Genomic DNA, 25057 nt, shown 5'->3' on the forward strand with positions numbered 1-25057 from the left:
CAGTTGTGCTCGGTGAAATCCGACCCAAAGGGCAGGTGGAATCCTGATAATTCGAACCTCAAAATGCCAGGAAAAAACTTCTAATTATCCGGACATTCTAATTATCCAAACATGAACCCACAACACAATAATGTATGTCAAAATGCTCTCATGGTCACGCGTGCACGCAGAGTTGCGCTATGGAACTTTGACACAGATTTCGCGGATATTGAACTGGCGGCACAGCCTGCTCATGCAAACTGAACTGACCAGAACAATGTACAGTGAACTTCGAATTACACTTTGCTAACTTCGAATTGTAAGACTTCGAATTAAGTTCGAGGTTCGAATCGTCAGAACTTTTTATGCGGGACTCGTATTGATAGAAATCAGTCCTAGAAAAACTTCTAATATTTAGCGTCCTCAACTAATAACCACATACGTGTTCGGCTGAAACTGTACTGCACTGGTGAAAGTCACCGTGACATTGGCATTGACATTTTTTGGACTAGTCCGTCGTTCTGGTCTGAACGAGGTGAACAAGTAGAGGTAGTTGAGCTGCGAGTGTGCAATAGTCGCTGACCACCAAGCCACTACACAACTAGCTAGGAGTACAGCCTGCAGGGCTGGCTGGACTAGATCTGCTCGTGGAGCAAGAGTTTATCCTTTATACGTATCCAAGTTCTAGTTTCCTGTTTTTGAAACACGAAACTCGGAGTTACGAGAAAGATTTTTTGGTCTCTGTTGTTCTGCCCCGTGTAGCCTAGTTTAGCCTTTACCAGTGTTTACTGGCTTTAGTTTAGGTCATGACTCATGCCATGGTTACCCACTGCCACCCCAATGCGACCCATCGGAAGTAACAGTTAGTTACGACGTGTCGTTACGTTACATACAGTCATGACTTGTACTAGTTCCAGTCACTGAGGGCCGTCCACACATGCCATCGATCGTCGCTGCACCAGTTTCTACATCACAGAAACTCATCCCGCGAGGCGCAACCGCACACGAATGCACAACATGTGCCACTTTTTTGCATACAGAAAAGTGTCCGAGGCTCCTAACAGCCACCAACCAACTCTGCTTCATAACACGCAAATGCTTCCTTCGCTGATCAGATGGATCGATCGAATAAACCATACTCGGCAATCCAAACTTCGCAAAGTGACACGGATGGTCTTGATCTTTAGATTCTTTGCGGCCATCAGTTCTGATGATCTCAGGCGACTTGCTGTCACTCTTTGACAGACGTGCCAAAACTAGGAGGTAGAGGTGCACGCCACAAGGCCTACAGTGTACAGCAGGGAGTGGTATTTGACGACTCCCTGGTGTACAGGTACTAGGTGTAGTGCTGAAGAGTGTCGTTCTTTGCACTTTTATAGTAAGCGTGAGCACCCATCTGTTCCAATCCAAGTGGCGGTAGACGCTGTGACTGCCTGTCCGCAGACTCTCACTGACCGTCTCTGTCTCACTCCTGGACTCCCTAGCTAGCTGAACACCTAGACCTGACGCCGTGGCTGTAGCCTAGTGTAGGTGCAGACTTCAGCAGCAGCAGCAACGCAGGCAATGACAACGCGTAGATCTACGGTGCGCTGCTACTGATACGAGCAGTTTGCCTTGTGACTTGCATCGCGTACATCGACGTGGGTAGTGCACCAAAACGGTCACACGCTTGAGAAGCAGTCGTCATTTGCAGCAAGTCCACGTTGACGGAAGGTCTGCTCGTATCTTGATTCGAAGATTAGCTCGATCTCCATTCCCGGCTCAGCAGAAACAGGTAAGTTTGTGCCTTGAGTACATTCTATTCATGAGTGTGATACATTGTGCATGCCCGCCATTCTGCGGCTTACGTGCCCCACTGCCCCCTCCAGTTTTAGGTAAATCAATAGCTATCGATATAATTATATCGAGTATGGGGACGTGGCTACTTATTTGTTTGTTGTTTATTTTGATTCGTACGGTAAACGGGAGCTTCGCGGACATACTGAGTTCGCGGACATACTGTCTGTAGCTCAGACTTTTGCGTGGACAACGAGAAGTACCTTACGAATAGTTTGCGTATTTTTGTGTAGCGTTTTGCTTTTGCTAGCATCATTCTGTTTGTCTGGTGTTTTGAGTTGGCTTCCAACCGGAGTGAGGTATGTACATGCTTTCCCGTGGCGCCCTGCTGAGTTGTCGACCCTGCTTCGGCGTGCCCAACGCTTTCTTTCAAGGCTTCACTCGGGTCAGATACTCCCGGTTTTTGAAGACGGGTACACGGTGTTAGTGCTTTTCCCAAGCAATTGCTCAGTGCGTACCCCACCAGCGGCTTCCTTTTCGGACCAAACCGGGTCCAGTTCAGCCATTCCCGTGTTGACCCGTACTACAATAATCTCTTATTGTGTTGAACCCGCTTTGAATGACTTGTATGTAGGTCTACCATGTCATGATGTACTGCGGCCGTCGGCACCCCTCCTTCCCGGCCAATACGTGTGCCGGTGTGGGGGCGGGGTGGGGGCGGGGCAAGGATCTCGGATGTTTGAAATGCACTAATGTACAGTGAAACCTGTCTAAGACGACCGCTCAAGGGACCTTCAAAGTGTGGTCTCTGTAACAAGGTGGTCTCCTTAGCCTTTTACTGGAAATAGCATCCCTTAGTCCTGTCTGCAGTCCTGTCTGCGGTGGCCTTCTGGGACAGGTGGTCGCCTCAGTTATCCGAGTGGTCGCCGTGACAGATTTTAGTGAAACCTGTTAAGACGACCACTCCAGGGACCTTCAAAGCGTGGTCTCTGTTACCAGATGGTCTTTTTTTTTACCCAGGGTCATTTGACTGGAAATAGCATGTGCGTGCACATAATCACCATTTCTTCATGCACGTGCTGCACAGTACAATGCATCTTCAGCCAGGCGAATCAGCAGGTGCTCACTGGCGAGCAGTCTAGTGCATTGTCTGTGTACCTGTACATCCATTCCTATAGCTCAAGACTACGTCCGAGCGGCAGTTATGAAAGGGCGCGGTGCTGCGGACTGCAGTGCGAGCAAACTTGGCTCGTACACAAAGCTCGTGTTGATTTCACTACGTCAGTGATGTCATCAACATAGTGCTTCAATATAGTGCGTAGGCGCAGGAAGCACAGCTGTAAAAGACCTGTTCTGTCCGATACACAGCAACTTGTAGATACACAGGTCACCTGTTGCAACCAGCTCGTGTTCGACCGCTTTAGATTTTTGCCGCTTGGACCGTCCAGACTAGTACTCTTAGTTAGTTTGTGTATGTGAGCCAGTCGGTTGATCTAACGTATGTGTCTTGGTTTTGTTGGTGTCTGTTTGTACGTCTACAGATCTCAGCCTTCTATAATACCAATAACTATGCCGGTGAGCTTTGTGGGTGGATTGTATGTGTAGCATGACTGCTTGAGCGGAGGCACCCCAGAGGTACTAGGTGCCAGGACGCAGCATTAATCTTGTGAAAGGTCTTGTTGAATGTTCAATCTGTAGATTAATTATAATTCTCAGTTGTAACTTGATTAGAGTCACTGCTGTGTTTGTTTGACTGTACGATGCATTGCTGTTACTACTTGAATGGCATGGCCATGGATCGGTCTAGGTCTAGTGGCCAACCAGGTAGTTGACAGAATAAGGTAACTTATTTGACATTCCAAGCTAGTTCGCTCACACAGAACGTTTGCTCCTCTGCTCCACACTCGGTTTTTAAGATAGTTTATTTTTGAGAATGGGTTGAAGAAGAGGCTGCAAGACTGGAGCCCAGCGACCCCAAGACTAGGATGATGGAATGGAGAACAGCTCCGTATAACCGTCATATTTGTCAAGCCGTTGGTTACCAAACAGCCAAATTAGTGTATTGTTCAACAACAGAGTACTGACGTACAAGTATGTGATCTATTCGGGCGGGCCAGAAAGCTTGCTCGCCCAAGGAAGCAGCAAGTTTAGCAAGAGTACATAACCTCCAAGAGTGTGCCACTCTAGTCTATGGGGCCTGCAAAGGCAGAACTTCATGTGACAAACCTACACACATGATTTGCAGCTTGTGCATGATAGCTACAAGATTGTACGCCACCCCGTTTGGGGTACAACTCTCTTGTGGTCACGTTGCACTGTTTGCCAGTGTAACCTATCGAGCCATGTCACATGGTGTTAAACTCTGCTGTCGCAGCACTGGATAGGGGTTGTGCAGGCAGTTGCACCATCCTGGCCCGTGGGGTTATGTACTCTTGGTTATACAAAGGCACACAATGAAAACCTTGGCAAATTTATTCCGTTGTGACGGAGTCACAACGGAATAAATTTGCCAAGGTTTTCATTGTGTGCCTTTGTGTACGCCGCTCTGCCTGAATCAGGCATTGAGCACTCTTGCAGAACCAAAGCATATTGCCTCTGTACTCTTGGTTATAGTATGACGGCGCTTCGGTCTTCAGGTGTAAGGTTGTACGGGCTTAGCTCTTGTGGCAAGCTTCCTCAAATTTAGGCGAGCTGCTTTCCCGGCAGCACTTTGGATCAGGAGTCCGCAGCGATACACTAAGGGCTTTCCACATGTACGTCTGTCTACAACGCAAGACGAGGTGCGCTCTTGCTCGCCTGCGAAGTCACCAGCATTTTTTGTAGGACAAAGGGTGATTCGCCTCTAGCTCAGAAGGTTTAGTGAGTACAGCACTGATGGCTGTGAATTCAAAGATATAGTCGTACGGCTGCATGCATGACATCTGCTACGAGATGTAAACCATGTTTGCTCCACCGCGAAAGTGTCGGAACCCTCGCAGGACAAACCGCAGTTTTGCAGAGCTCAAGAATACTAAAAAGTCTAGCTTCTGATTTACTGGTAGCTCAGTACATACAGGTAGTTGTTTTCACGACGAGACTCGGGGTATGGCATTACTCTCAAGCTTCTTACAATGTGAATGTGGTGAGGTTGCTCAGGCTGAATTCTAAACGATGTCATATTGCATGTGCCTGTGTTTGTCTGGCTGTGCGTGCGTGTCCAGACCCCAACAGTTACGCCCAACCCAGGCTTCAGTGCCGAGGAAGAGTCCCAGGCACTGCGCAAGGCCATGAAGGGACTTGGTAGGTCAACCTTTCTAGGCTAAACACTTCTAAGAAAAGTAATGCCTGCAGGTATCTACTTTGCTCTTGCTTGCTGCATGGTCTTCATTAGGAATGTTTTGGGTTAAATATCATTGGTGGCAAAGGAGTGGATTCCTGTACCAGTGCGGATGGAACCTTCCTCTACATGTGTGGACAGAAAACACTAACATTCTATGTATGGTGGATTGGCTTCCTGCCTTCCCGGAATTCTGCTTGCAACGGAACATGTTCATGCACACCTCTCTCCTGTCTCTCCTATTTTGCTGTAAATAGGCACCAATGAGAAGGCTATCATTGAGTCTGTGGCTCGCATGTCCAACTCTCAACGCCAGGAGACCATCAAGACATTCAAGACCATGTTTGGACGGGTATGGTCAGGTTGTTCTGTGTATAACATTGTCTCTAGTATCTGTACCTTGCTTGACATAGAGTATGTGTGGCTTGGCCATTGTGTACATACATGTACATGTACCTACAACAGGTGGGTTGGCCAAGTGCACATTGTGGTGGAATTCACCAAACTTGGTGGGTTCAAATTCGCAAATGTACTGTACTGCTCCACTGTAGTGGAAGATAGGAGCGATAATTCTGACTGTGACTATGAGAGTGTCGACCATTTCGACCACCTGCTGCAAAACTGCAAGAGAATGCAACACTATTCTATGTACACTACTAAAATGCCTTGTAGTCGGGTGGGTCTGGGTGAAGTTGCGGTCTTGTGTGGAAGCGTGTCTATTCCCGTGCTTCTCGTGTATTGTCTTTTCAGGATTTGATCGATGATCTCAAGTCTGAGCTTGGAGGTGACTTTGAGGACACCGTGCTTGCTCTGTTCATGAAGCCAGCCGACTTTGATGCAAAGTGTCTGCACAAGGCTATCTCGGTAAGCGGTCGATCAGCTCAGTTTTGCACCAAGGAATATAGGCATGCAGGTACACTGGGCTGTGTGTGTGATTACAGCACATCAACATGATGTCTTGTTGTACGTAGTACAGCTGTAGCAAGCACGTGAGCTAGAATCGAGCAAGAATTGTCCTCGGTAGTGATACGGGTCTGCTGAAGAGGGCCGACTGGTAAAGGGCAATCACATGCACAAGCGTTTGCATGTTCCATCGTAATTGTCAAGCGAACTAATTTGAAGGATCTTAGTTGTGCCTTCTGGAGGTGCCGGCGTTGCGTGCAGGGACCAATGCTACCAAGACACCAAATTCCGTGTATCGGCAACACCACACAAAGATACTTGTTTGTGTCTGTTTGAATTGCAGGGCTTGGGTACTAAGGACAAGGTTCTGATTGAGATCATGTGCAGCCGAACCAATGAGCAAATCGCTGAGATCAAGGCAGCATACAAGAAGAGTAAGTCTGTTCAGTAGTGTGCTTTCCTGCTTTCAGCTACCACCTTCATGGTGGAAAGCATTGATTTGAAAGCCAGGGAGGGGGGGGGGGGGGACTTCCTGTATCCTCAAGTGAAGCTTCAGACCGGTGAGCATCGGTGTAACACAGTGCTATGTTTTGTTATTGTCGCATAGAGTTCAAGAATGAGCTGGAGAAGGACATCAAGGGTGACACCAGCGGTGATTACGAACGTCTCCTTGTCTCATTGTGCCAGGTAGGTGATAACTCTAGTCATACGGTTATCGGTGGATTCCAATATTTGGTACTGATCTCAAGTTTATTCCCCTGCAATTCCACGAGAAATATACTGTGTTCTGTGTTAGCACTGGAAATTATTCACCAAGAAAAAGTGAACAGGACATTAAAAAAAAAGTTAGAATGGCACACAACCGAAACTGAGTGCGTTAACAGTAAGAAGCTTACAACACACCAAAGCATCAACAATCAAGTGTGATGTAAGCAGTCGAGAAGTGAACTGCCAGAAGAGCAAGAAATATGCCAACCCCACCTGGACTCTTAACCTGGGTACTTGCTTGTCATGAGCAGTGCTCTAACCATCTAAAGTTGTAAGCTATGGGATTTGATGTTTTCCCAATTCCCATGAAATTAATCAAGTTATATTATAATCACCAAAAAGATATATGTACTCATTGAAAAAAGGCCTGGATTTGACTTGGTGGCGTTGGTAATGGTAGTGTGTGCAGCAGTAAGCCACTGTTCTACATTATACATACTTTATTCAGCTATTGCTAACGTACGGCCCCTCTGCGTTGTGCCGATGTCTCTTATCCAGGGTGGCCGAGAGGAGAAGCCGGTTGACCCTGCCCTGGCTGCTGCAGAGGCCCAGAAGTTGTATGAGGTAAGAAGAATAACTGAACATCGGGCTTTTATGCATCACGTGCATTGCTGCTTCTCCGAATGCAGAGAAACGCAACATTGCAGGACCTGGTGGTGACGCACTTAACAGTCATCGGGAGTTGCACCTGTCTGTCACCAATGCAACATTCTGAGTGCGTACAATGGGACGTTCCCAAGCTCTGCCCTAAAAAGTAACAGTGTGTGTCCATGGACTTTGGTGTACTATTACACATACACATGTTGTTACAGAGCCTTGTTTGTATAGTGTATAGTGTGTTGTATTATTTCGTAATGGACGTGGGCAATGCTGTCTACTGCAGGGTGATGCTTCCGATGCCTGCCGAAAAGTGCATACGATCATATCACTTTGTGAACTCCCCTACATTGAAGTTGCAAGATCTGAACTGCCAAAGTGTGTACCCTGATGTCCGTGTGTGTGTGTGTGCGTGCGTGTGTGTGCGCGTGTGTGTGTGCATATTCCTCCAGGCTGGTGAGAAATCGTTCGGCACTGACGAGTCGGTCTTCAACTACATCATCTGCCTGCGCAGCTACGACCAGCTTCGTGCCACGTTCCACGAGTATGTCAAGGTAAGTTGGTAGCAGCATTAAAAGTTTAGTAGAACCATTCTGGTACAGCAACCTTGTCTCGTTGCACAGCAAGTATTCCAAAGTTCAGACGACTAATATCGTGCAGACTGCCAGTGATACTGGTCGTATAGCATGCTAATCATTAGCCTATCCAGGCTACAGGAATGGTTCATTGTGTTGATGACCACTAGGCCAAGCTACTAGCAAGTTTGCAACTAACTGCAGAATTATTTTCTGTGCAATTGATCTGATAACTAGCTGTCTGGACACACCATTATCAAGGCAATCAAGAACGAGTTTTCTGGCAATGTTGAGGATGGTCTGTGCACCGTGGGTAAGTTTGAGGCCCCATGCATATACCGTACTGTCGCATATTAAAGCCGAGCTTTTTCCTGTAGAAGCCAATGTCAGTACTACAGTTGCGCTCGGTGAAATCCGACCCAGAGTGCATATTTGGCGCCCTCAATTTGCACGGCCATTGACGCCCGGGAAGTGACACGAATGTAGCTGTGCACATGTACAAATACAATGATGTAATCAGGATTGGTACAGGGCACCAGTTTTGCACTTTGGGTCGGATTTCACCGAGCGCAACTGTGGGTACCGTAGGCTTCAACTCGGGACAGTCTTCTATTCGAACCAGGTACTATTTCTATGTAGGCTTCAACTCGGGACAGTCTTCTATTCGAACCAGGTACTGTTTCTATGTAAGTCCACACTAAAACCAGGCTTGTGTGCCGCCAGTGCTTCGTGAAAATCAGGCTTGTATTCAAAACAGGCTTCTATACAAGACACTATGGTACAGCCTAGATCAGGTAACATGTCCAGTGGTGCAGTACGATCAAGGATAGCTACTTGGCGGACTAAACTTCTGGGTAAAGAACTTGCGTATGCACATACTCCTGTTGTGTAGATATGGATGATTCTATCGGTGCTAGAAGCAAGTCCTCTCAGCTAACTAATGTTCATTGTACATGTGTTGTGTATTGTGTTCATTGTGTGTGTTGTGTATTGTGTGTGTGTGTGTTTGTTGTGTGTGTGTATTGTGTGTGTGTGTGTGTATTGTGTGTGTGTGTGTGTGTGTGTGTGTGTGTGTGTGTGTGTGTGTGTGTGTGTGTGTGTGTGTATTGGGTGTGTATTGTGTGTGTATTGTGTGTGTGTGTGTATTGTGTGTGTGTGTTTGTTGTGTATGTACATGTTCATTGTGCATGTGTTCATTGTGCAGCTAAGGTAGCTATAAACCCAGCGGAGTTCTTTGCCGAGATGGCGTACACCTCCATGAAAGGCGCCGGCACTGACGAGGACAGGCTCATCCGTGTCATTGTCTCGCGCTCAGAGGTAAGCTAAACAAGTGGTGTCTGTGGGGCATTGAACACTACAACCAAGAGTACATAACCCCCCCCCCCCCCCCCCCAGAGTGTGCAACGCCTGATCCAGCTCTGCATAGGGTCTTGGTCGAGCGTAATCGGATCTTTGCGTCATAATACGGTACACATCTGAAGGGGAACCCGGGGATTCGTGGGTACTCTCGGATCAAAAACAACGGTGCCCTGCCTCGAGACCGGCCTTGCGCTGGTGTGTAGTGTACGCATGACATCAGAAGATCCGATTCCGCTCGACCAAGACTCTATGCAGAGCTGGATCGGCGTTGCACACTCTGGGGGGTTATACAGTACACGGTCGTTTCCCTGCACAACGCAAAGCAATTCTGGTGGAATTGTCTAGCCTAAAGCCTGATTCATACTTCATTTCGCGTACGGAAAAGTTGACTTGAGCTCAACTTGTTTGGCCCATCGTGCGACCGTCGCGCGATGATTTTCCCGTACGCGAAATGAAGTATGAATCGACCTTTACACTAGAAGAAAGTTACTGAGTAGTAAGCGATGGTTTTTCAGGCCCGTCGCACCGACTTTGGAGGTGGGGCGGCCCTGGAAGGGGGTCGGGGGGTCCTCCCCCTTGAGAATTTTCAAAAATTGAAGCCAATTGCAAGCATTTCCGGGCATTTGGTGCCATTTCAGTGCAACTACAATGAAAGACTTTTTGATTCTGCAACAAACGAAGAAGACGCTACGATCGGGGACATGGGTTCTTCATTATCCTCCCCCGGGAAAAAATTGAAGCCAATTTGCAAGCATTTCCAGGCATTTGGTGCCATTTCAGTGTGTTGTACTCGTAGTGCAATGAAAGACTTTTTTGATTCTGCAATAACCACGATCGGGGACAAGGATTCTTCATTATTTGCCACGTTTGGGCTGAGCTGCGATCAATGGCCGAAAAAGTGGGGCGGCCTCAACCGCCCCAGCTGTGACGGCCTTGTTAAAAGCTAGCATTGAGGAAAGCAGTCATTCCTGAAGCATAGATGTCACTATACATTGTACCACAGCCGGCCTCAAGATTTCTATTCTCTAACGGCTGGGTGGCTCTCTTCCCTTTCTGTTAACAGATCGACTTGGAAGACATCAAGACCGAGTTCCAGAAGGCGTACGGCAAGTCGCTGGCTTCGTGGGTCAAGGACGACTGTGGCGGTGACTTCAAACGCATGCTGCTGGCCATTGTTCGCTAAAACGGACACATAGTATATTTCACTAGCCCGAAATTTGACCAAGACATGAAACGATTTACTTTTGGTACGAGTAGATCATTCTTAATCCATGAAAAACTTACACCGTATTCACGGCTGATCACACGAGCAGACTGACATCTATTTTACGCAGCTTTCAAGATCTTGAAGTTACCTTTTTATCATTTTTCCAAAAATATTCCTCCTATCTACAGTGATGTGCAGAGGTAGTAGTAGTAGACACACTATTTTCAGCGTCACGCATATACTTCTTAGTACAAGATATTTTCAGCACACTTCAACTGCTTCTTTATTGTGTGAGGCATGTGGAAAATGGGAAACTCTCACGTCCCCTCCTGGCTGGATCCAAGAACGCAAAATTAACAACTCGAGCCGAGGCCTTATTTTCTACACTGGGCAAAGAAAGGTGTGCTCAATCCAGAAGGCGGCTCTGATCTTTCGTGACAGCAACACGAACGCGCATGAACAGTATTTATGGCAAAGAAAACGGTGTTAAAAAGTATTTTCGTGAAGATAATAAAAAATATGCGTGCAGTGTTGAACAATAATACCCTACTGTCAGTACTGATGATGCTCCACATTTATGTACAAATACAAGATATGGTGTGTGTCCAGCGGTGGAAAGACATCATTCACCCACCAGGCAGCAGCGGCAGCAGCAGTGAACTATTTAATAGTGCATGTGCATAGCCAACATCCAGCAGCAGTAGCAAGTAGTAAAATACATGTGTACCTAGCTAATTCTGCAAGCATACAAAGCGAAGAGATTACTACCAGACAGCGCATCTCATATGTACAACAAGTTCTTCACGTCCAAAAGAAATCGCCGATAACAGCTATTTACAGTTCAATATACAACAGATGTTACACACCAACATACCATTTCGTCACACTAGAAGTCGCCGAACGGATTGCCACCCATTCCAGGGCCACCTCGTCCCCTGCCGCCTCCAAATCCACCACCAAACCCGGGGCCACGTGGCCCGGAAGGTCTGGGCGGTCCGAATTCATTCTCAAAACCGGGCATTCTGAAGTGGTCATTGTTGGGTCTAGACAGCATAACACATGCATGGGGAGAAAGAGAAAGAGCTAAGATCAGGACCAGTCAGTGAGTACCAGGTTGTTGTCCAGCCAGCTGCTGTGAATTCCATTCTACAGCCTGGATCCCCCGCAATGACAACCACCGGAGCACACAAACGCAACAGCAGCACCCCAGACACATATTGCTAAGTTTCTACTCCCTCCTCGTCCCCTCTGCCTTTCCTCACGCACTATCCATGAGTTGATACCTAGATACGTGTAGTAGTAGTAGTAGTAGTAGAATTGTGTGCATGAAGTCGTAAACCAAGTGAAAAAGATACTATAGTCAACTTTGCGAATAACGACATTCGGCGGGGCATCAGAAAGTGTCCTTATAACCGAAGTCCCATTAGAATGTATGTGAACCCATATTTTGTAAAGTATTAGTATGACATGCATATCAAAATCAAGCTCTTTACTTGCTCTATGTCAACGTGTACTTTATTTTCATATTGCAGTTGAAAGGAACTAAAAAGTCAATATGCAAGGGAAATAAATTGAAAGATATACCTTTTTGAGGCACTTACAGGGCCAGGGACGTGTACATGTATGATGATTACTGTACAATCATCATGTACAACTACATGTACAGTCAAGTTCGCTTATAACGACACTCGGCGGCGGGGCATCAAAAAGGTGTCCTTATTCGCGAAGTGTCGTTATTCGCGAAGTGTCGTTATACCCGAAGTCTCATTATATGTATTACAGTGGGATGGGACTTTGCTCTGGGCATGGAAATTCTGTCGCTATTCGCAAATTGTCGTTATATCTGCAGTCGTTATATCTGCAGTCGTTCTTGAATCTTAGCCAAGGTGACTGTACATGTAGGTGGGCTGGTAAATCCAACAATTTTGAAGCAAAATAAAAAAGGAAGAAAAAGCCCCCCCCCCCCCCCCCCTGGCTGCATTTTCTTGCATGTGTGCCTTTCTTTATCCATCACCATGGGTTCTGGTACTTCTGCATGACAGGTACATGTACTTGACTGTCACAGGTACTTGAAATAGCTGTCAAAAGCCCAGAAAGTTATTCAAGCAGTGAATATGACTTGGGGGGGGGGGGGGGGCACTAAAAGCATGTCGCTATTCGCGAACTGTCGTTATTCAGATAGTCGTTAAATCCGAAGCTAAATGTATACAGTTAGATGGGACTTTGCTCTGGGTATGGAAATTCGGTCGTTATATCCGCAGTCGTTATTAGCGAAGTTGACTACATGTAGTATGTGTTAGTACCCTGTAATCCTTTTGGGTGGCTTCCACCCCTGCCAATCCAGATTTGGTTTCTTTCCAGCCACTCCTGACCAGGTCCACCTCACAGGAGGAAAGGAGACAGCCAGGACACGTGTACTTGAAGTACCGCATTTTCCGGAGTATAAGCCGCACCCAGATTTTTTTGTCACGAAATACAGACATCTACCCTATTTATCACCGTAGTACATCGTAGTATACATGGTATAAGCCACACTGACTTTATTCGGGTGAATTACTGGTGTTTTAAGTGTGGCTTATACTCAGGAAAATACCGTGAGACATGGTCAGTCTGTTACTGTACAGAAAGATACCACTCCATGCGCCTGGGTGTATTAAACATTGAGCAGGTTTCTCGCACATACCATAAAGTCTTGTATAAAAGCCGCACTTGAATAGAAGCCGCCCTCGAATAGAAGCCGCAATTTTGGGCCCATCAAATCACACAAAAGCCTGGTTTTAGTGTTGACATACAAAGAAATACCTGTCTTGTATAGAAGCCTGTCTCATATAGAAGCCTGCAAATTCTCACCAAGAAAGTCATAGAAGCCGCGGCTTTTATACAAGACTTTACGGTAGTCATTATGCTGCCGGCTTGTGACAACAGACTTGCTGGCAGATCTGCTGAACTCCTCAAGTCCCTCTAGCTATCACCATGGTTACTGACTTGCCCCAAGACTGGCCGTGCTTCCGTGGACAGAAAAAAGGAGGAACCAACTTCCTTATGAAATATCGCCAAAGTCAGAAAAAAAAGGTTTGGAGAAACATGTTTAGACCCGATCAAGAAAAAAGAAGAAAAAAGTGTGCTGTGACCAGGATTCGAACCTGGGTTACTACGGCCACAACGTAGGGTCCTAACCACTAGACGATCACAGCTTGCTACAGGAGCACACAATCACTACAGCTATTCACCCACACAAACAGAAAAGAGCTCCTAGAAGAGAACCCCAAGAGGATGCGAGTAAAGAGAGTTGCACAGTTTGGTTGTTGTAGCTGTCATGTCCTAGTACCGCACGGTGTGCTGATTTGGCATGGGGTGGATCATGTGATGGGTCATGGGATGTTAAATTCTGCTGTCGCAATTCCCACAGACCAAAATTGCACAATACAGAGAGAGAGGCTCGGGAGAGAGAGGGAGACACGTTTTCCGAGTTTCATTTTCTTTTCCGCTTTGCAGACAGCCCAGCCAGCACTAGGTCAGACCGGAGGTAGCTAGATCGGTTGTAGTCGTGGTAGTAGAGGCACTAGTTGCAGCAGTTGCAGTAATATAGTTCAAAGCAGCTCGGCCATGCAGAAGGCGAATCTGTTCAGCATGGGCAAGCTCTCAAGCGTACTCCGGGTATCCATCACAACATGATCAGTACTGTACTTCCTCCGCGTCATTAAAATCATCGCTTCCCGGAGCAATTTATAAAATTTATTTTGTCCACTTGAAGGGCAAAGAAATCAGCTAGATATTGAGGCAGAGCATTGTCAACGGACCAAGCTTTAGTTTGTGGCCTCCCGCTTCGCTGCACTTGCAGCTAAGGACGACGTCTTCATCAGAGTTTGAGGCAGACCCTCCCGCACTCAACAATACGCCGAACAAGACGCGAGTTCAAATTCAGGTCAAGAAACTTCATTTTCTAGCGGCCCATGCCTCCAGGTGGCAGGCGATGACGGCAAACTAGCATTTTTCAAGTACACTGTACTTCAAAGTAACAACTTTCCAGGGCGATAGGGTAAGCAGTTCCGCACCTTCTTTCCTTGGCAAGCTCTTCGCTGATTTTGTTGGTGTTTTCAGACCTGCTATCTTCGCAGCAACATGCGCCACACGTAGCGCATTTTAGGAATTCGAGAACACTTTGTTCTTGCCATCGTCAACTTCAGCAGGCGAATTCAGGAGAGATACCAGGATTTTTATACCCGAGCTTGCAATCTTGATAAATGCTCACGCAAACGATGTGGGACGACACGAACTCCAGAAAAACGATTCACGGTCTGGGGCGGAATAGTGCGGAGCGCGATGAATTTGCTTGGTGCGGAAGAGAGCTCTGACAAAGTCTGAGACCACCAGGGCTTCAGTAACAAGTATACATTGCGCAGGAAGGGTCGCACCAATGCTCGAACACAGAAAACAGCTATTCCGACAGTCTGACTAAGCGGAGCAAGTCACATGAACATTGCGATGTGCGAAGCGACAATTTTAATGACGCGGAGGAAGCAGAAACTTTGATAACTGCTTTTCATCAGTGTGGCCAAAGACAATGAAGTACACCTCTAGCGGAGAGTAGAGGTATGCCGTATGGTCGTGTGACTACTTTCGTGGGGGAGAACTCAAATCAACCCGGGTCAAGTGGAATGCATCATGTATATCTCCAGTCAATCTACATGTATGTACACGGCGGGCTGAAACTCGACCCGGGTTGAAAACTGTCATGTAAACGCAGCCTAAAGCTGTGTTCACAACTGGCGCGTGTACGCGTGAAACCACGCGTTTGTGCGTATTTTTGCTGGCTTTTGGGGCGCCATGCGTACGGAAACGCGCCGAAATGGAAATTCCAACATGTTGGAATTTTCAGCGCGTATCAGGCGCGTACCAGCGTACATGCCAGTCACTTTGACTGGCGGGGTCAAAAAATTAGTACTCGAAGGTGTCGCACGCGCTCAGATTGCTGTTTTTCGTGAAAGCTTGAGCGTGCGTTTAGGCAGGCATGAATCGCAAGCGTACCGCGTCCACGCGCCAGTTGTGAACACAGCTTAAGGCTGTGTTTACATGACAGTTTTCAACCCGGGTCAAGTTTCAGCCCGGGTTGAAAGTCTGTACGATAGACAAAAGAGGGGAGCGTTTACATGAAGACAGTTGACCCGGGTGAAATACTGATATGCCGCCAAAAGTCCACTTCTACAGTCCTGTATGGTCACGTGAATCCGTTCGCGCGAAATTTGCATCTGCAGTGCCGTTCAAACCTGGCGCGAGATACGCACAGATGTATGTTTGTACGATTTTCTTGACCCGGGTTGATTTCAACCCTCCCCTTGGGGGGGGGGGGGGGGTGGGGGTGGGGGGAGGGTTGAAATCAACCCGGGGCGAAATTTCAACCCGGGTCAAGCGCAATGCGTCATGTAAACGCGCCATTCATTTTGTGTACATGGCGGGTTGAAATCTGACCCGGGTTGAAATGCTTCATGTAAACACAGCCTAAGTGATCAGTCACTACTGTAAACCTGGAAAGTCTAACGAGTCACAAAGTCTAACGTTTTAACGACCAATTTTTTTCGTTATTTGAAGAAATCTTATCGCGAGATGTCTGTGTAAAGATGCGCATACAGATGGGCGGCCGGGTAAGCCATCGTTAAACTTTCTGCGCGTTATCGTGCCAAAATTACAAAAAAAAAACATTACGACGTTTTGGTCGTTAAACTCTCCGGTTTTACAGGATATTCATTATTCACACAGCAGTACACAAACATGCTAGCATGCACATACATGTACACATGCACAATCACAAGTACAAGCACATGCACCTCCCCCCCCCCCCCCCACACACACACATACACATATACCAGAAATGATACCAATTCCACACGATGCTTACCCAAAGTCTCTAGGGCCAAATGGACCAACAGGACCGTACGGATCAAATCTTGCACCAGGTGGAGCAGCTCCTCTGCAGATTAGGTACCACACACGTACAGACAGAACAGGAAAATAATTATGCTAGGGCCATGCAGCTCCTCTCAGAGAGCCTCAGAGGTATCTTCGGCACAGGGATTTCAAAATGACAGATAACGTGAAGATGGGCTGAACACTAAATTTACCAAATACACAAATAAGAAAACTCACCAAACACTAGTAAGTTGTACAAGGCGGGCTGCTCTGAATGTGCAGCTCACATATCCTGCCAAGATGATGAACACTTGATTGTGTAGTACCCCCCCCCCCCCCACACACACACACACTCCAGCTTAGTGAGAGCACAGCCTTGCTTGCTTGGTACATGGTTTGGGGGTTGTACCAGGCAAGCAAAACGCACAAATCTCAGGGTTCTAGCCAGGTCAAAATAGTGGGGGGGGGGGGGGCAGGGAAAACAGTTACCCCGGTCCATTTTCAAAATATCTGTCTTGCAATGCGAAAGGCAACGTACGGGGCGAACACCTGACTTCACCCCAGACAAATGTGCCTTTACGAACCCTCTAGTACTGACTACCGACTGCATTTTCATTGAATGGCATGAAAAACACAAAATCTACATCAGCAAAGTTGACAGAAGAGTATGATGTTCGTGTTCCAGTGCGTGCGCGTGTGTGAAACCCGCGGTATAACTTCACTAATCACAACAATGCAATGCATTCTACTCGTACATCTATCTACTATACTATTAAGCAAAACGATATTCAAGGGAGTAAGGACAACACAGCAGAGTCTTACGCAGGCAGACGTCCACCGGGAATAAAGCCCACACCGCCAATGCCTCCGCCAATACCTCCGCCAATACCTCCGGCGGGAAAGCCGCCAACGCCCGACGATGGTCCCTGGTGCCGAGGGTCGAACATCATACCACCGTGGCCAAAGCCGCCAGGTGTGAGATCAGCACTGCCTACATTAATACCCCTGTAATAAAGTGGATGCGTGTGCACACATATACATGCACACACAAACACACACACACACGTGCACACACTTGCACGCAGACATGCATACGTGCATGCAAACGTGGGCACGCGCGCGCGCACACACACACACACACACACACACACACACACACACACATACACACACATACAGATACACACACACACACACACACACACACACATACACACACGCACACACACAAATACTTCACTGGAAGCACAACACATCATCTCTTGTCTGTGGAGAAACAGAAGGTTCAAAAAATAAATGTTACGGTTCGGGTGGGACTCAGACTGACTTTTCCACGTCCACAGGAACGCCACCACTCTCACTCTCAAGGAAAAAGTTGAAAAGAAATATACCAACCAGTGCCTCTCTCCCTCGCTCTGCTTTGTGGTCCAGAAAACTCGGCATAAAATTAAAAAGTACAGAAAAAAGTAAACCACAAAGTGGTCCACTGCCCCAGGGGAGGCTCGAACTCCCGACCTTCGCATAACTCAGTCACAGAAGTACTGCTTATAAGTACGACGCGCTAACCAACTACGCTACTGGGGCTTCATGTGGAGAGGTGTGGTATGTTTAGGTTTGTTGATGAAATCTCACAGGCCAGGTCTTCGAAAAATTATACGAAAATGCACACTGTCGACGGAGCTCAATTAGTACTGTTACTTGGTGATGGAGCTGTAGTCTCTGTCCACATCTTTGGCGTGACGGATGATAGTCCACTGTCGGCCATTACATCGGCGATGGAGAAGTTTGGAACCACTGTTGGTCTCTCAAAGCGGGAAGAGAAGTCTGTGGATGGATGTACGTTCACGACTGGCACTGTATTTGTAAATGTTGTGCCCAAGTCCACCGTACCGTCTACAATTGTGCTGCCTGGCTCCGGTCAAAAAATTTGCGTTTGGCACAGGGGTCAAGTTCCCACGTGCTTCAAGTGTGGCTCCCGGGCGCACCTCGCAAAGGACTGCACGCAGCACAACAACAACTCTGTATCTGCCTGCGAATCCACGCTGTACTCTCGCATTCATAAGGCTGGTTCAAGGTCGAGTACAGGTCAGGTCATGGACCCTGAGCGTGAAGTACTGGTTCATGATAGTTCAACTGCTGACCCGGAGAGGACTACAGATGGAGCTGCTGGACAGCCTGCAGTTCAGGGCGAAGTGCAAACCTGTCAAACCACTGACATGCTTTCACAGATACTGCAGCAGGGACGCAGTGAGACCAGGACGCCAATGCAGGAGGGCAACAGATTTTGCAGTGGCAGAGGGAAGGCAACTCATCAGTCACCTGACACTGACAAAGATGGATTTACCATGGCGTCAGGGAAGCAGCCCCCTTTCGCGAAATTTTGCTCGGCATTTCCTTTCACTGCCGATATTTTGCTTCCATTTTTCTCTTCCAGTTTAATAGCTCCTCCAAATTGCCAAAATGGCTTCGAATGTTACTTCCGCTTTGGTTGAAGAAGATGTTATAAATGAACAAACTGAGGACAGTGGGGGGGGGGGGGGGAGGCTGTGCTGGTGTTCATCTATCTTGGTGAGGTGTTAACTCGTTTTAATTCTCCCAAGTCCGCCGAAATATCCAGGAAACGTTCAGTGCCTTCTAATTTAACTTTTGGAAATTCAGCAAAGAGGTCCTGCCCTGGGAAGTCTTATGAGAACAGTGCCAGTAATGTTATCGGTGATAGCGCTAAGGAGAGGGTGAAACAGTTTCCTGATGAGTTCTTGACGGCGGATGCAGGAGTTCTGTTTTGTAGTTGTGGTCGGGAGGAGCTTCCCACCAAGGAGAGCTCTATTGCAGCTCATGTTCAGTCACGAAAGCACACAAAATCCAAAGAGAAGAAATCAAAGGCCAGTGAGGAACTGACAGCAACAACAACTGATCACTTGCGGAGTTATGTGCAGCAATACCACCCAGTTGGTGAGAATCTGCCTGAAAGTGCCAGGCTCTATTGACTGAGAGTCACCCTGTGTATGCTTGAGGCTGGCATTCCTCTGACCAAAGTATGTGGAAGCTTCAAGGACCTTCTGGAGGATGGAGGTCTACGGTCGACATCTGCTGGCCATCTCCGGGAGTGTATTCCCATAGCCCATAGCATGCTCCTGAAGAATGTATGCAAGGAGCTTGAAGGCAACCCCATTTCCATTGTATTTGATGGATCGACCAGACTGGGTGAGGCATTTGCCTTGGTAGTCCGCTTCGTCACGGAAGACATTAACATCTGCCAACGACTGGTTTCCTTGAAGTGTAGAGAAGTCTATGTCAGGAGCTGATTGCCAGTGGTTTGCTGGTGGACATCCTGTTGGAGACCCTCCATGTACTCCGACGCAATGTTGTTGTGGCAATTAGGGATGGTGCTTCAGTGAATGGTGCTGCAACAGGGGCGTAGGAGGGGTTTTGGAAGTGGTACGACCGAAGGTCGGCGCGGCTGAAAATTTTGTAAAAAAGACACAAAATCCTGTGTTCTGGGACTGTGCAGTGTGCAATCGAGTAGAGTACAACTAGTACTCAGTACGACTGCAGATGCATGGCAGATGCATGGCAGATGCATGGCAGATGCATGGCAGATGCATGGCAGATGCATGGCACATCTACGAGTACACGTCTACAGTAGAAAAAGGTCAAAGTCTATGCATCGATGGATCCTGATTTTTTTATTACGCTTTTGCACGTTCCGGACGGGCCACACTTTTCGAAAAGTGGTACGGCCATGGTCGTACCAGTCATAGCGGGTGCTACGCCCCTGTGCAATGAGGACACATAGCCCACTCTTTCCAACCATCATCGATGTCACCTGCTTTGCGCATACTCTGGATTGACTCGGTTGGGGTGAACTTCAACATCCCCACAGCCATAGCGTTTGTGAACACATGGGTGTCCCTCTTTGCCCACTCCTTTAAGGCTCGAATTGATTTCAGAGAGCAGACCAGAATGAGCCCTAAGCTGCTATCTAAAGCCAGGTTGTGGCCGTGATGGGAGGTGATCGAGCAGATCTGCAAGCTCTTCCCTGATGTCCAAGAGAAGTTTTGCATCGACGAACTACCACTGATTGTCTAGAGTGCTTTTAAGAAAAAGAGAGAATAACACATGAACATTGTCACAGTCAGGTAAGAGCATTCATTCACAAACCAAATGCACCAATTAATTATACATTAAAATGTATAATTATATTGGTGCATTTGGTTTGTGAATGCTCTTACCTGACTGTGACAATGTTCATGTGTTATTCTCTCTTGCTTTTTCTGTTTAAAAAAAACAACTTTTCAGTATTTTTTGCTCTATCAGCTAGCTGAACACTGCAGTTGGCATACAGGTACTTGGTGTTCTGCTTGATGCACAATGTCAAGTGAGCATTTCTCATAGTTATTGGCATTATGTCAGCATCAGCTGTATCTTCCGGCACATGCAAATTTGTGCATACAAGTAGTTGATATTGACGCAGAAGTGTATACAACTCATGTACTATGCATCTTTGGTTTCAATTTTTATAACTCAACAGAGGTGGTTATAGTGGACTGATGATGGAGTGCGCATCCACAATTTGGAAGGATAAAGTTGCTGAATAGGGAGGAATCCAGTTTCATGCCTTTTCAAAGCATTCAGTGGAACTTTGACTGTTTGACCAGTAGGAAAGGACCCCTAGAAAGTCCTATTCGCCCGAAGTGGTCACGTGCACAGCCAGAAACTCGTCCAGGTTTCGTGATATTTTCAATATTTTTACTCCCAAATTGCTAGAATTTCTTTCTGTAAAAATTTCCAATACTTTGCTTGGAAAATCGCTCGCAAATTTGGGTCAGGCCTAGTGGGGCGACGGTTGGTTGTTAGTGGGTCAGGTTTTGGCACGTTGGGGTGCTCTGCCCGCTGTGGTCCACTTCCTCTCTCTCTCTCTCTCACCCTCTCACCCTCCCTCCCTCCCTCCCTCCCTCCCTCCCTCCCTCCCTCTCTCTCTCTCTCTCTCTCTCTCTCCCCCCCCCCCCTCTCCCTCCCTCTCCCTCCCTCTCCCTCCCTCCCTCCCTCCCTCTCTCCCTCAACCTGAAGCGACGTACGGTGCAGACAGGGAGTACAGGATTCAATTCATTCCCATTCCATTTCATCTCCAGCTACACGTGCAATGAAACACTCACCCGGGTACAAATCCATCTCCATCGTCTGCATAAGTACTACTAATCGGCTCTGAGTATGACGACCAGAGCACAGGGTCATGACGGGGATCAGGTTGCTTGCTAGTAGAGGAACCACCGAGAGATGTTGGCCTGGAAGAGAGAATAGAATGAGAAGGGAGAGAGCACACAGGACACACACCATGCGCATGCACGCATATATACACACAAGCACACACAGACACATATACACACACACACACATCCATACACATATACACACACACACACACACACGTTCACATGCAGTCATTGTGGGATACTGTACAAGCAGAAAGGTTAGCCGTGAATAATTCCGTCCAACTCCAAAGAAAGGGAGTTTGCCTGGTGTAAAATTTCGTCCATAGACCAAAAACGGAAAACTCCTCTAGAAGACAAAATTAACTTCCTGACGAATATTTCTCCTGGTACAAGTATGTCCCAGGATGTCAGAATAAATAAGCACACGCAGAATGCTCTGCATAAGTACATGTATGTGGCCGACCCAATTCCCAAAGACACCAAAAGGCCGCACTGTTGAGCAGAGCTGTACTGTGATGAAAGCAAACCAGCGGCAATGGCTCTAATTACCAGCTAGCCATGCCGGTCTGCAATCCTCATGGCATAAGTACATCACACTTTATCCTGGGATAACAATCTCCGCAGTCCTTTCCCACACACCACATGTGATCGCCGCACAGTGTAAGGCAAAACCTCCGCAAAGAAAAGTAGCTATCCCGGCGCTAGCTTGTCAAAAAAAGATTGTCAAATGACACCTGGAGCCAAAGAATATAATTATAACCCCCAAGAGCGCGCAACGTGAGTTTGCAATAGGTTCCGCTGACGCCGAAAAAACACATCGCGTGGTGTTACGGGAACAATCCAAAGTTCCAAACCCATGAAGTCTGTCACAACACACAAGCTTACCAAAACCTACACACACATAAATGGACATAATTGACACAAGTAAAAAATCATGAAAAAAGTGTGCTGTGACCAGGATTCGAACCTGGGTTACTACGGCCACAACGTAGGGTCCTAACCACTAGACGATCACAGCTTGCTACAGGAGCACACATACCCCACAACCACTACGGAGATAATCCAACCAAACACTGACGCTCTTAATTGCGCTAGCCACGCAGTCACACAGATCTACATCACTCAGACAGCATCCACAGGAGGATTTAACAATACAATGGCAATATCACGAATTGCGGCTTAGCGACGCCCAACAGTGATACAAACTCGTGAAATACGATTTACAGAAAAACCCAGCAAAGCAATGCTGCTAGCCGATTTTTCTGGTGCACAGAATCGCATACACAGAGAGGTGTTCGACTCATTCATGACTGACTCCCTGTAATTCACGTACCTGGGTGGAACTTACAACTCTTTCACCTAACGTACGGGTTTTGCGCATGTTGCATTTTGCACGTTGCAAAAGTTGAACATTGGCCAATTTCTGCGACGGCGGACTCGTGACTGAATGCGACAGCATGCGACAAGCATTTTTCTTGTCACCAGTTTTGCATGACACATACATCGCAACAAAGAAAGTGATATTGTGAATCGTTCTCTTCGATCAATTTCAGTCCTAGCACAGGACTGTCCACAAAAGTAGGTACAGCAGTTCTGGAAAAGAGGGTAAAAATACAACTTTAAAAACAGTTTTCGACTTTTTGTTCTGCTTTTTCGTTAGATGTTGCGCCAGTGATGTCAAGATTTGTGATTGTCCGTATAAGAGCAGGCGCGTGCTCGGCGATGGGCACGGGGGGGGGGGGGGGGGGGCACGTGCACCCCCCAAAAATTTTCAATCTGGGTAATTGCAATTGTTATGTATGCAAATATGCTCTAAAATTCAAGAAAGGTTGCAAACAAATTGCAGAAAATTGCCGGGGGGGGGGGGGGGGGGCTCCCCTCGGCTCCCGTGCACCCCCCCCCCCTAGTTGGGGGGCCGAGCACGCCCCTGAAGAGGCTTCACCGGGCCTGCAGTTGAGGCCGCGACCGGTTGCACTCACATGTGCGCAGGCCAGGAAGGAGGCATCGAAGCAGCCATACACGCCATGCGCATTGCCTTCAACGACGAGGCAACAGAGGGTGCCCTGTTCGCCGATGTTTCCAATGCATTTCATCGCATCAACTGGGACGTATGCCTGCGCAATGTCCAATGCCTGTGTCCCGAGCTGGCAACAACTCTTGTCAACACCTACCGAAGCCCTGCCCAGCTAATTGTGGATGGCGAGACAGTGTGGTCATGTGAGGGCACCACACAAGGGGATCCGCTCACTATGGTCATGTATGCTATCGCCACAATTCCACTCATAGAAGAATGCCGTAGCAGTGGGCCCACCCAGAGTTGGTACGCCGATGACGCTACAGCAGCGTCAACACTGCTGCCACTTCGTCACTGGTGGGACATCCTATCGAAGCACGGCGAAGCGTATGGATACTTCCCCAACCCTGAGAAATCCGTGCTATTAGTGAATCCAGCACATCTGGAGCGTGCAGCTGAATTATTCTCTGACACACGCATCCAGGTCCGCTCAGATGGGTACCGACGTCTAGGTGCAGCACTCGACACCCTGGAATTTGTACCGGCTTATGTCACGGGCAAGGTCAACACTTGGTGCAAGGAGATCGACAAGCTGTCTACATGTGCCCACTCCCAGCCGCATGCAGCGTACTCCACCTTTACGCATGGTCTACGGCATCGCTGAGCCTTTGTTGCCAGGACTGCACCCAACACAGCTACCCTGCTGGACTGTACCCAACACAGCTACCCTGCTGGACTGTACCCCACACAGCTACCCTGCTGGAGCCCTTGGAGCAGGCGGTTGTACACCTGCTACTCCCAACTCTCCTCGGTCACCCCTCTCCAGGCTCTGCCGAACGAAAGATCCTGGCCCTACCATGTCGCTTGGGTGGTTTGGGAATCATCGCCGTCCCTTCGTTAGCAGAGCAGTTCCATTCATCATGCCACACCACACAACCGCTGGTTGAGGGCATCCTCTCTGGCATTTCCTACTTGCCAGATGTCACACAGCCTACACTGCACAGGAAGTCAGAAGCCTGCAGCCGACAACGGAACAAGGAGTCAACCATCGCCAAGAATGCCGTCTCAGCCACTTCACCAGAGTTGCAGCACTGTGTGGAGCTTGCTTCGCTGAAGAGGGCCTCCAATTTGCTCACGTGCCGACCACTGAAAGTCCACGGCTTTTCCCTCAGCAAGGCTGGATCCCTCCAATGCTTCTGTCCGCCTGCATCTGTGGTCAGGCGTTCAGCACCGCGCATGCCCTGTCTTGCCCTATTGGAGGGTATCCGTCACTCCGGCATAATGAGCTGCGGATATCACGGCCTCACTACTTTCACACGTTGCGCACGACGTAAGTGTGGAGCTATCTCTCCAACCACTTTCCGGGGAACGGATGAGGCATCGCACTGCAATCAGCGAGGATGATGCCCGTCTGCATGTTGCTGCCAGTGGGGTGTGAGGCGG

The 25057-nt window shown here is 47.9% G+C and overlaps 2 protein-coding genes and 3 non-coding genes across 5 annotated transcripts in view; 1 reads left to right on the forward strand and 4 right to left on the reverse strand.

Moving 5' to 3' along the window:
* Nucleotides 1-1445: 1445 nt before the first annotated feature.
* LOC135818588 (annexin-B12-like) lies at nucleotides 1446-10755 on the forward strand. Its single transcript, XM_065331984.1, has 12 exons — nucleotides 1446-1753; nucleotides 3297-3330; nucleotides 4956-5034; nucleotides 5329-5423; nucleotides 5822-5935; nucleotides 6318-6408; nucleotides 6582-6661; nucleotides 7241-7306; nucleotides 7792-7893; nucleotides 8152-8227; nucleotides 9119-9231; nucleotides 10337-10755. Exons 2-12 carry the CDS (start codon nucleotides 3325-3327, stop codon nucleotides 10454-10456), a joined length of 942 nt encoding a protein of 313 aa, XP_065188056.1. The 5' UTR covers nucleotides 1446-1753; nucleotides 3297-3324; the 3' UTR covers nucleotides 10457-10755.
* A 150-nt stretch (nucleotides 10756-10905) lies between these two features.
* Nucleotides 10906-25057, reverse strand: part of LOC135818578 (proteasome inhibitor PI31 subunit-like) — a 46096-nt gene continuing 31944 nt past the window's right edge. Inside the window, exons 5-8 of the mRNA XM_065331973.1 lie at nucleotides 21544-21672; nucleotides 17210-17392; nucleotides 16377-16448; nucleotides 10906-11523 (exon numbers count right to left, since the gene is read on the reverse strand). Of these exons, the coding sequence (XP_065188045.1) occupies nucleotides 11367-11523; nucleotides 16377-16448; nucleotides 17210-17392; nucleotides 21544-21672 (541 nt within the window). The 3' untranslated portion in view covers nucleotides 10906-11366. The remainder of the gene's footprint in view (nucleotides 11524-16376; nucleotides 16449-17209; nucleotides 17393-21543; nucleotides 21673-25057) is intronic.
* Trnah-gug (transfer RNA histidin (anticodon GUG)) lies at nucleotides 13603-13674 on the reverse strand. Its single transcript has one exon. It is a non-coding gene; the product is annotated as a tRNA-His (tRNA).
* Trnai-uau (transfer RNA isoleucine (anticodon UAU)) lies at nucleotides 17875-17971 on the reverse strand. The gene is made up of 2 exons: nucleotides 17934-17971; nucleotides 17875-17910 (listed from the first exon to the last, which is right to left on the reverse strand). It is a non-coding gene; the product is annotated as a tRNA-Ile (tRNA).
* Trnah-gug (transfer RNA histidin (anticodon GUG)) lies at nucleotides 22547-22618 on the reverse strand. The gene has a single exon. It is a non-coding gene; the product is annotated as a tRNA-His (tRNA).

The sequence above is a fragment of the Sycon ciliatum genome, chromosome 1, assembly GCF_964019385.1.
Source record: "Sycon ciliatum chromosome 1, ocSycCili1.1, whole genome shotgun sequence".
Classification (NCBI taxonomy): domain Eukaryota; kingdom Metazoa; phylum Porifera; class Calcarea; order Leucosolenida; family Sycettidae; genus Sycon; species Sycon ciliatum.

Excerpts from the sequence above, each read along its gene's own strand:
- LOC135818588 (XM_065331984.1), top strand. Across the intron at positions 8,228-9,118 it reads GGATGGTCTGTGCACCGTGG|CTAAGGTAGCTATAAACCCA; the intron begins GTAAGTTTGAGG and ends TTCATTGTGCAG. Across the intron at positions 9,232-10,336 it reads TCATTGTCTCGCGCTCAGAG|ATCGACTTGGAAGACATCAA; the intron begins GTAAGCTAAACA and ends TTCTGTTAACAG.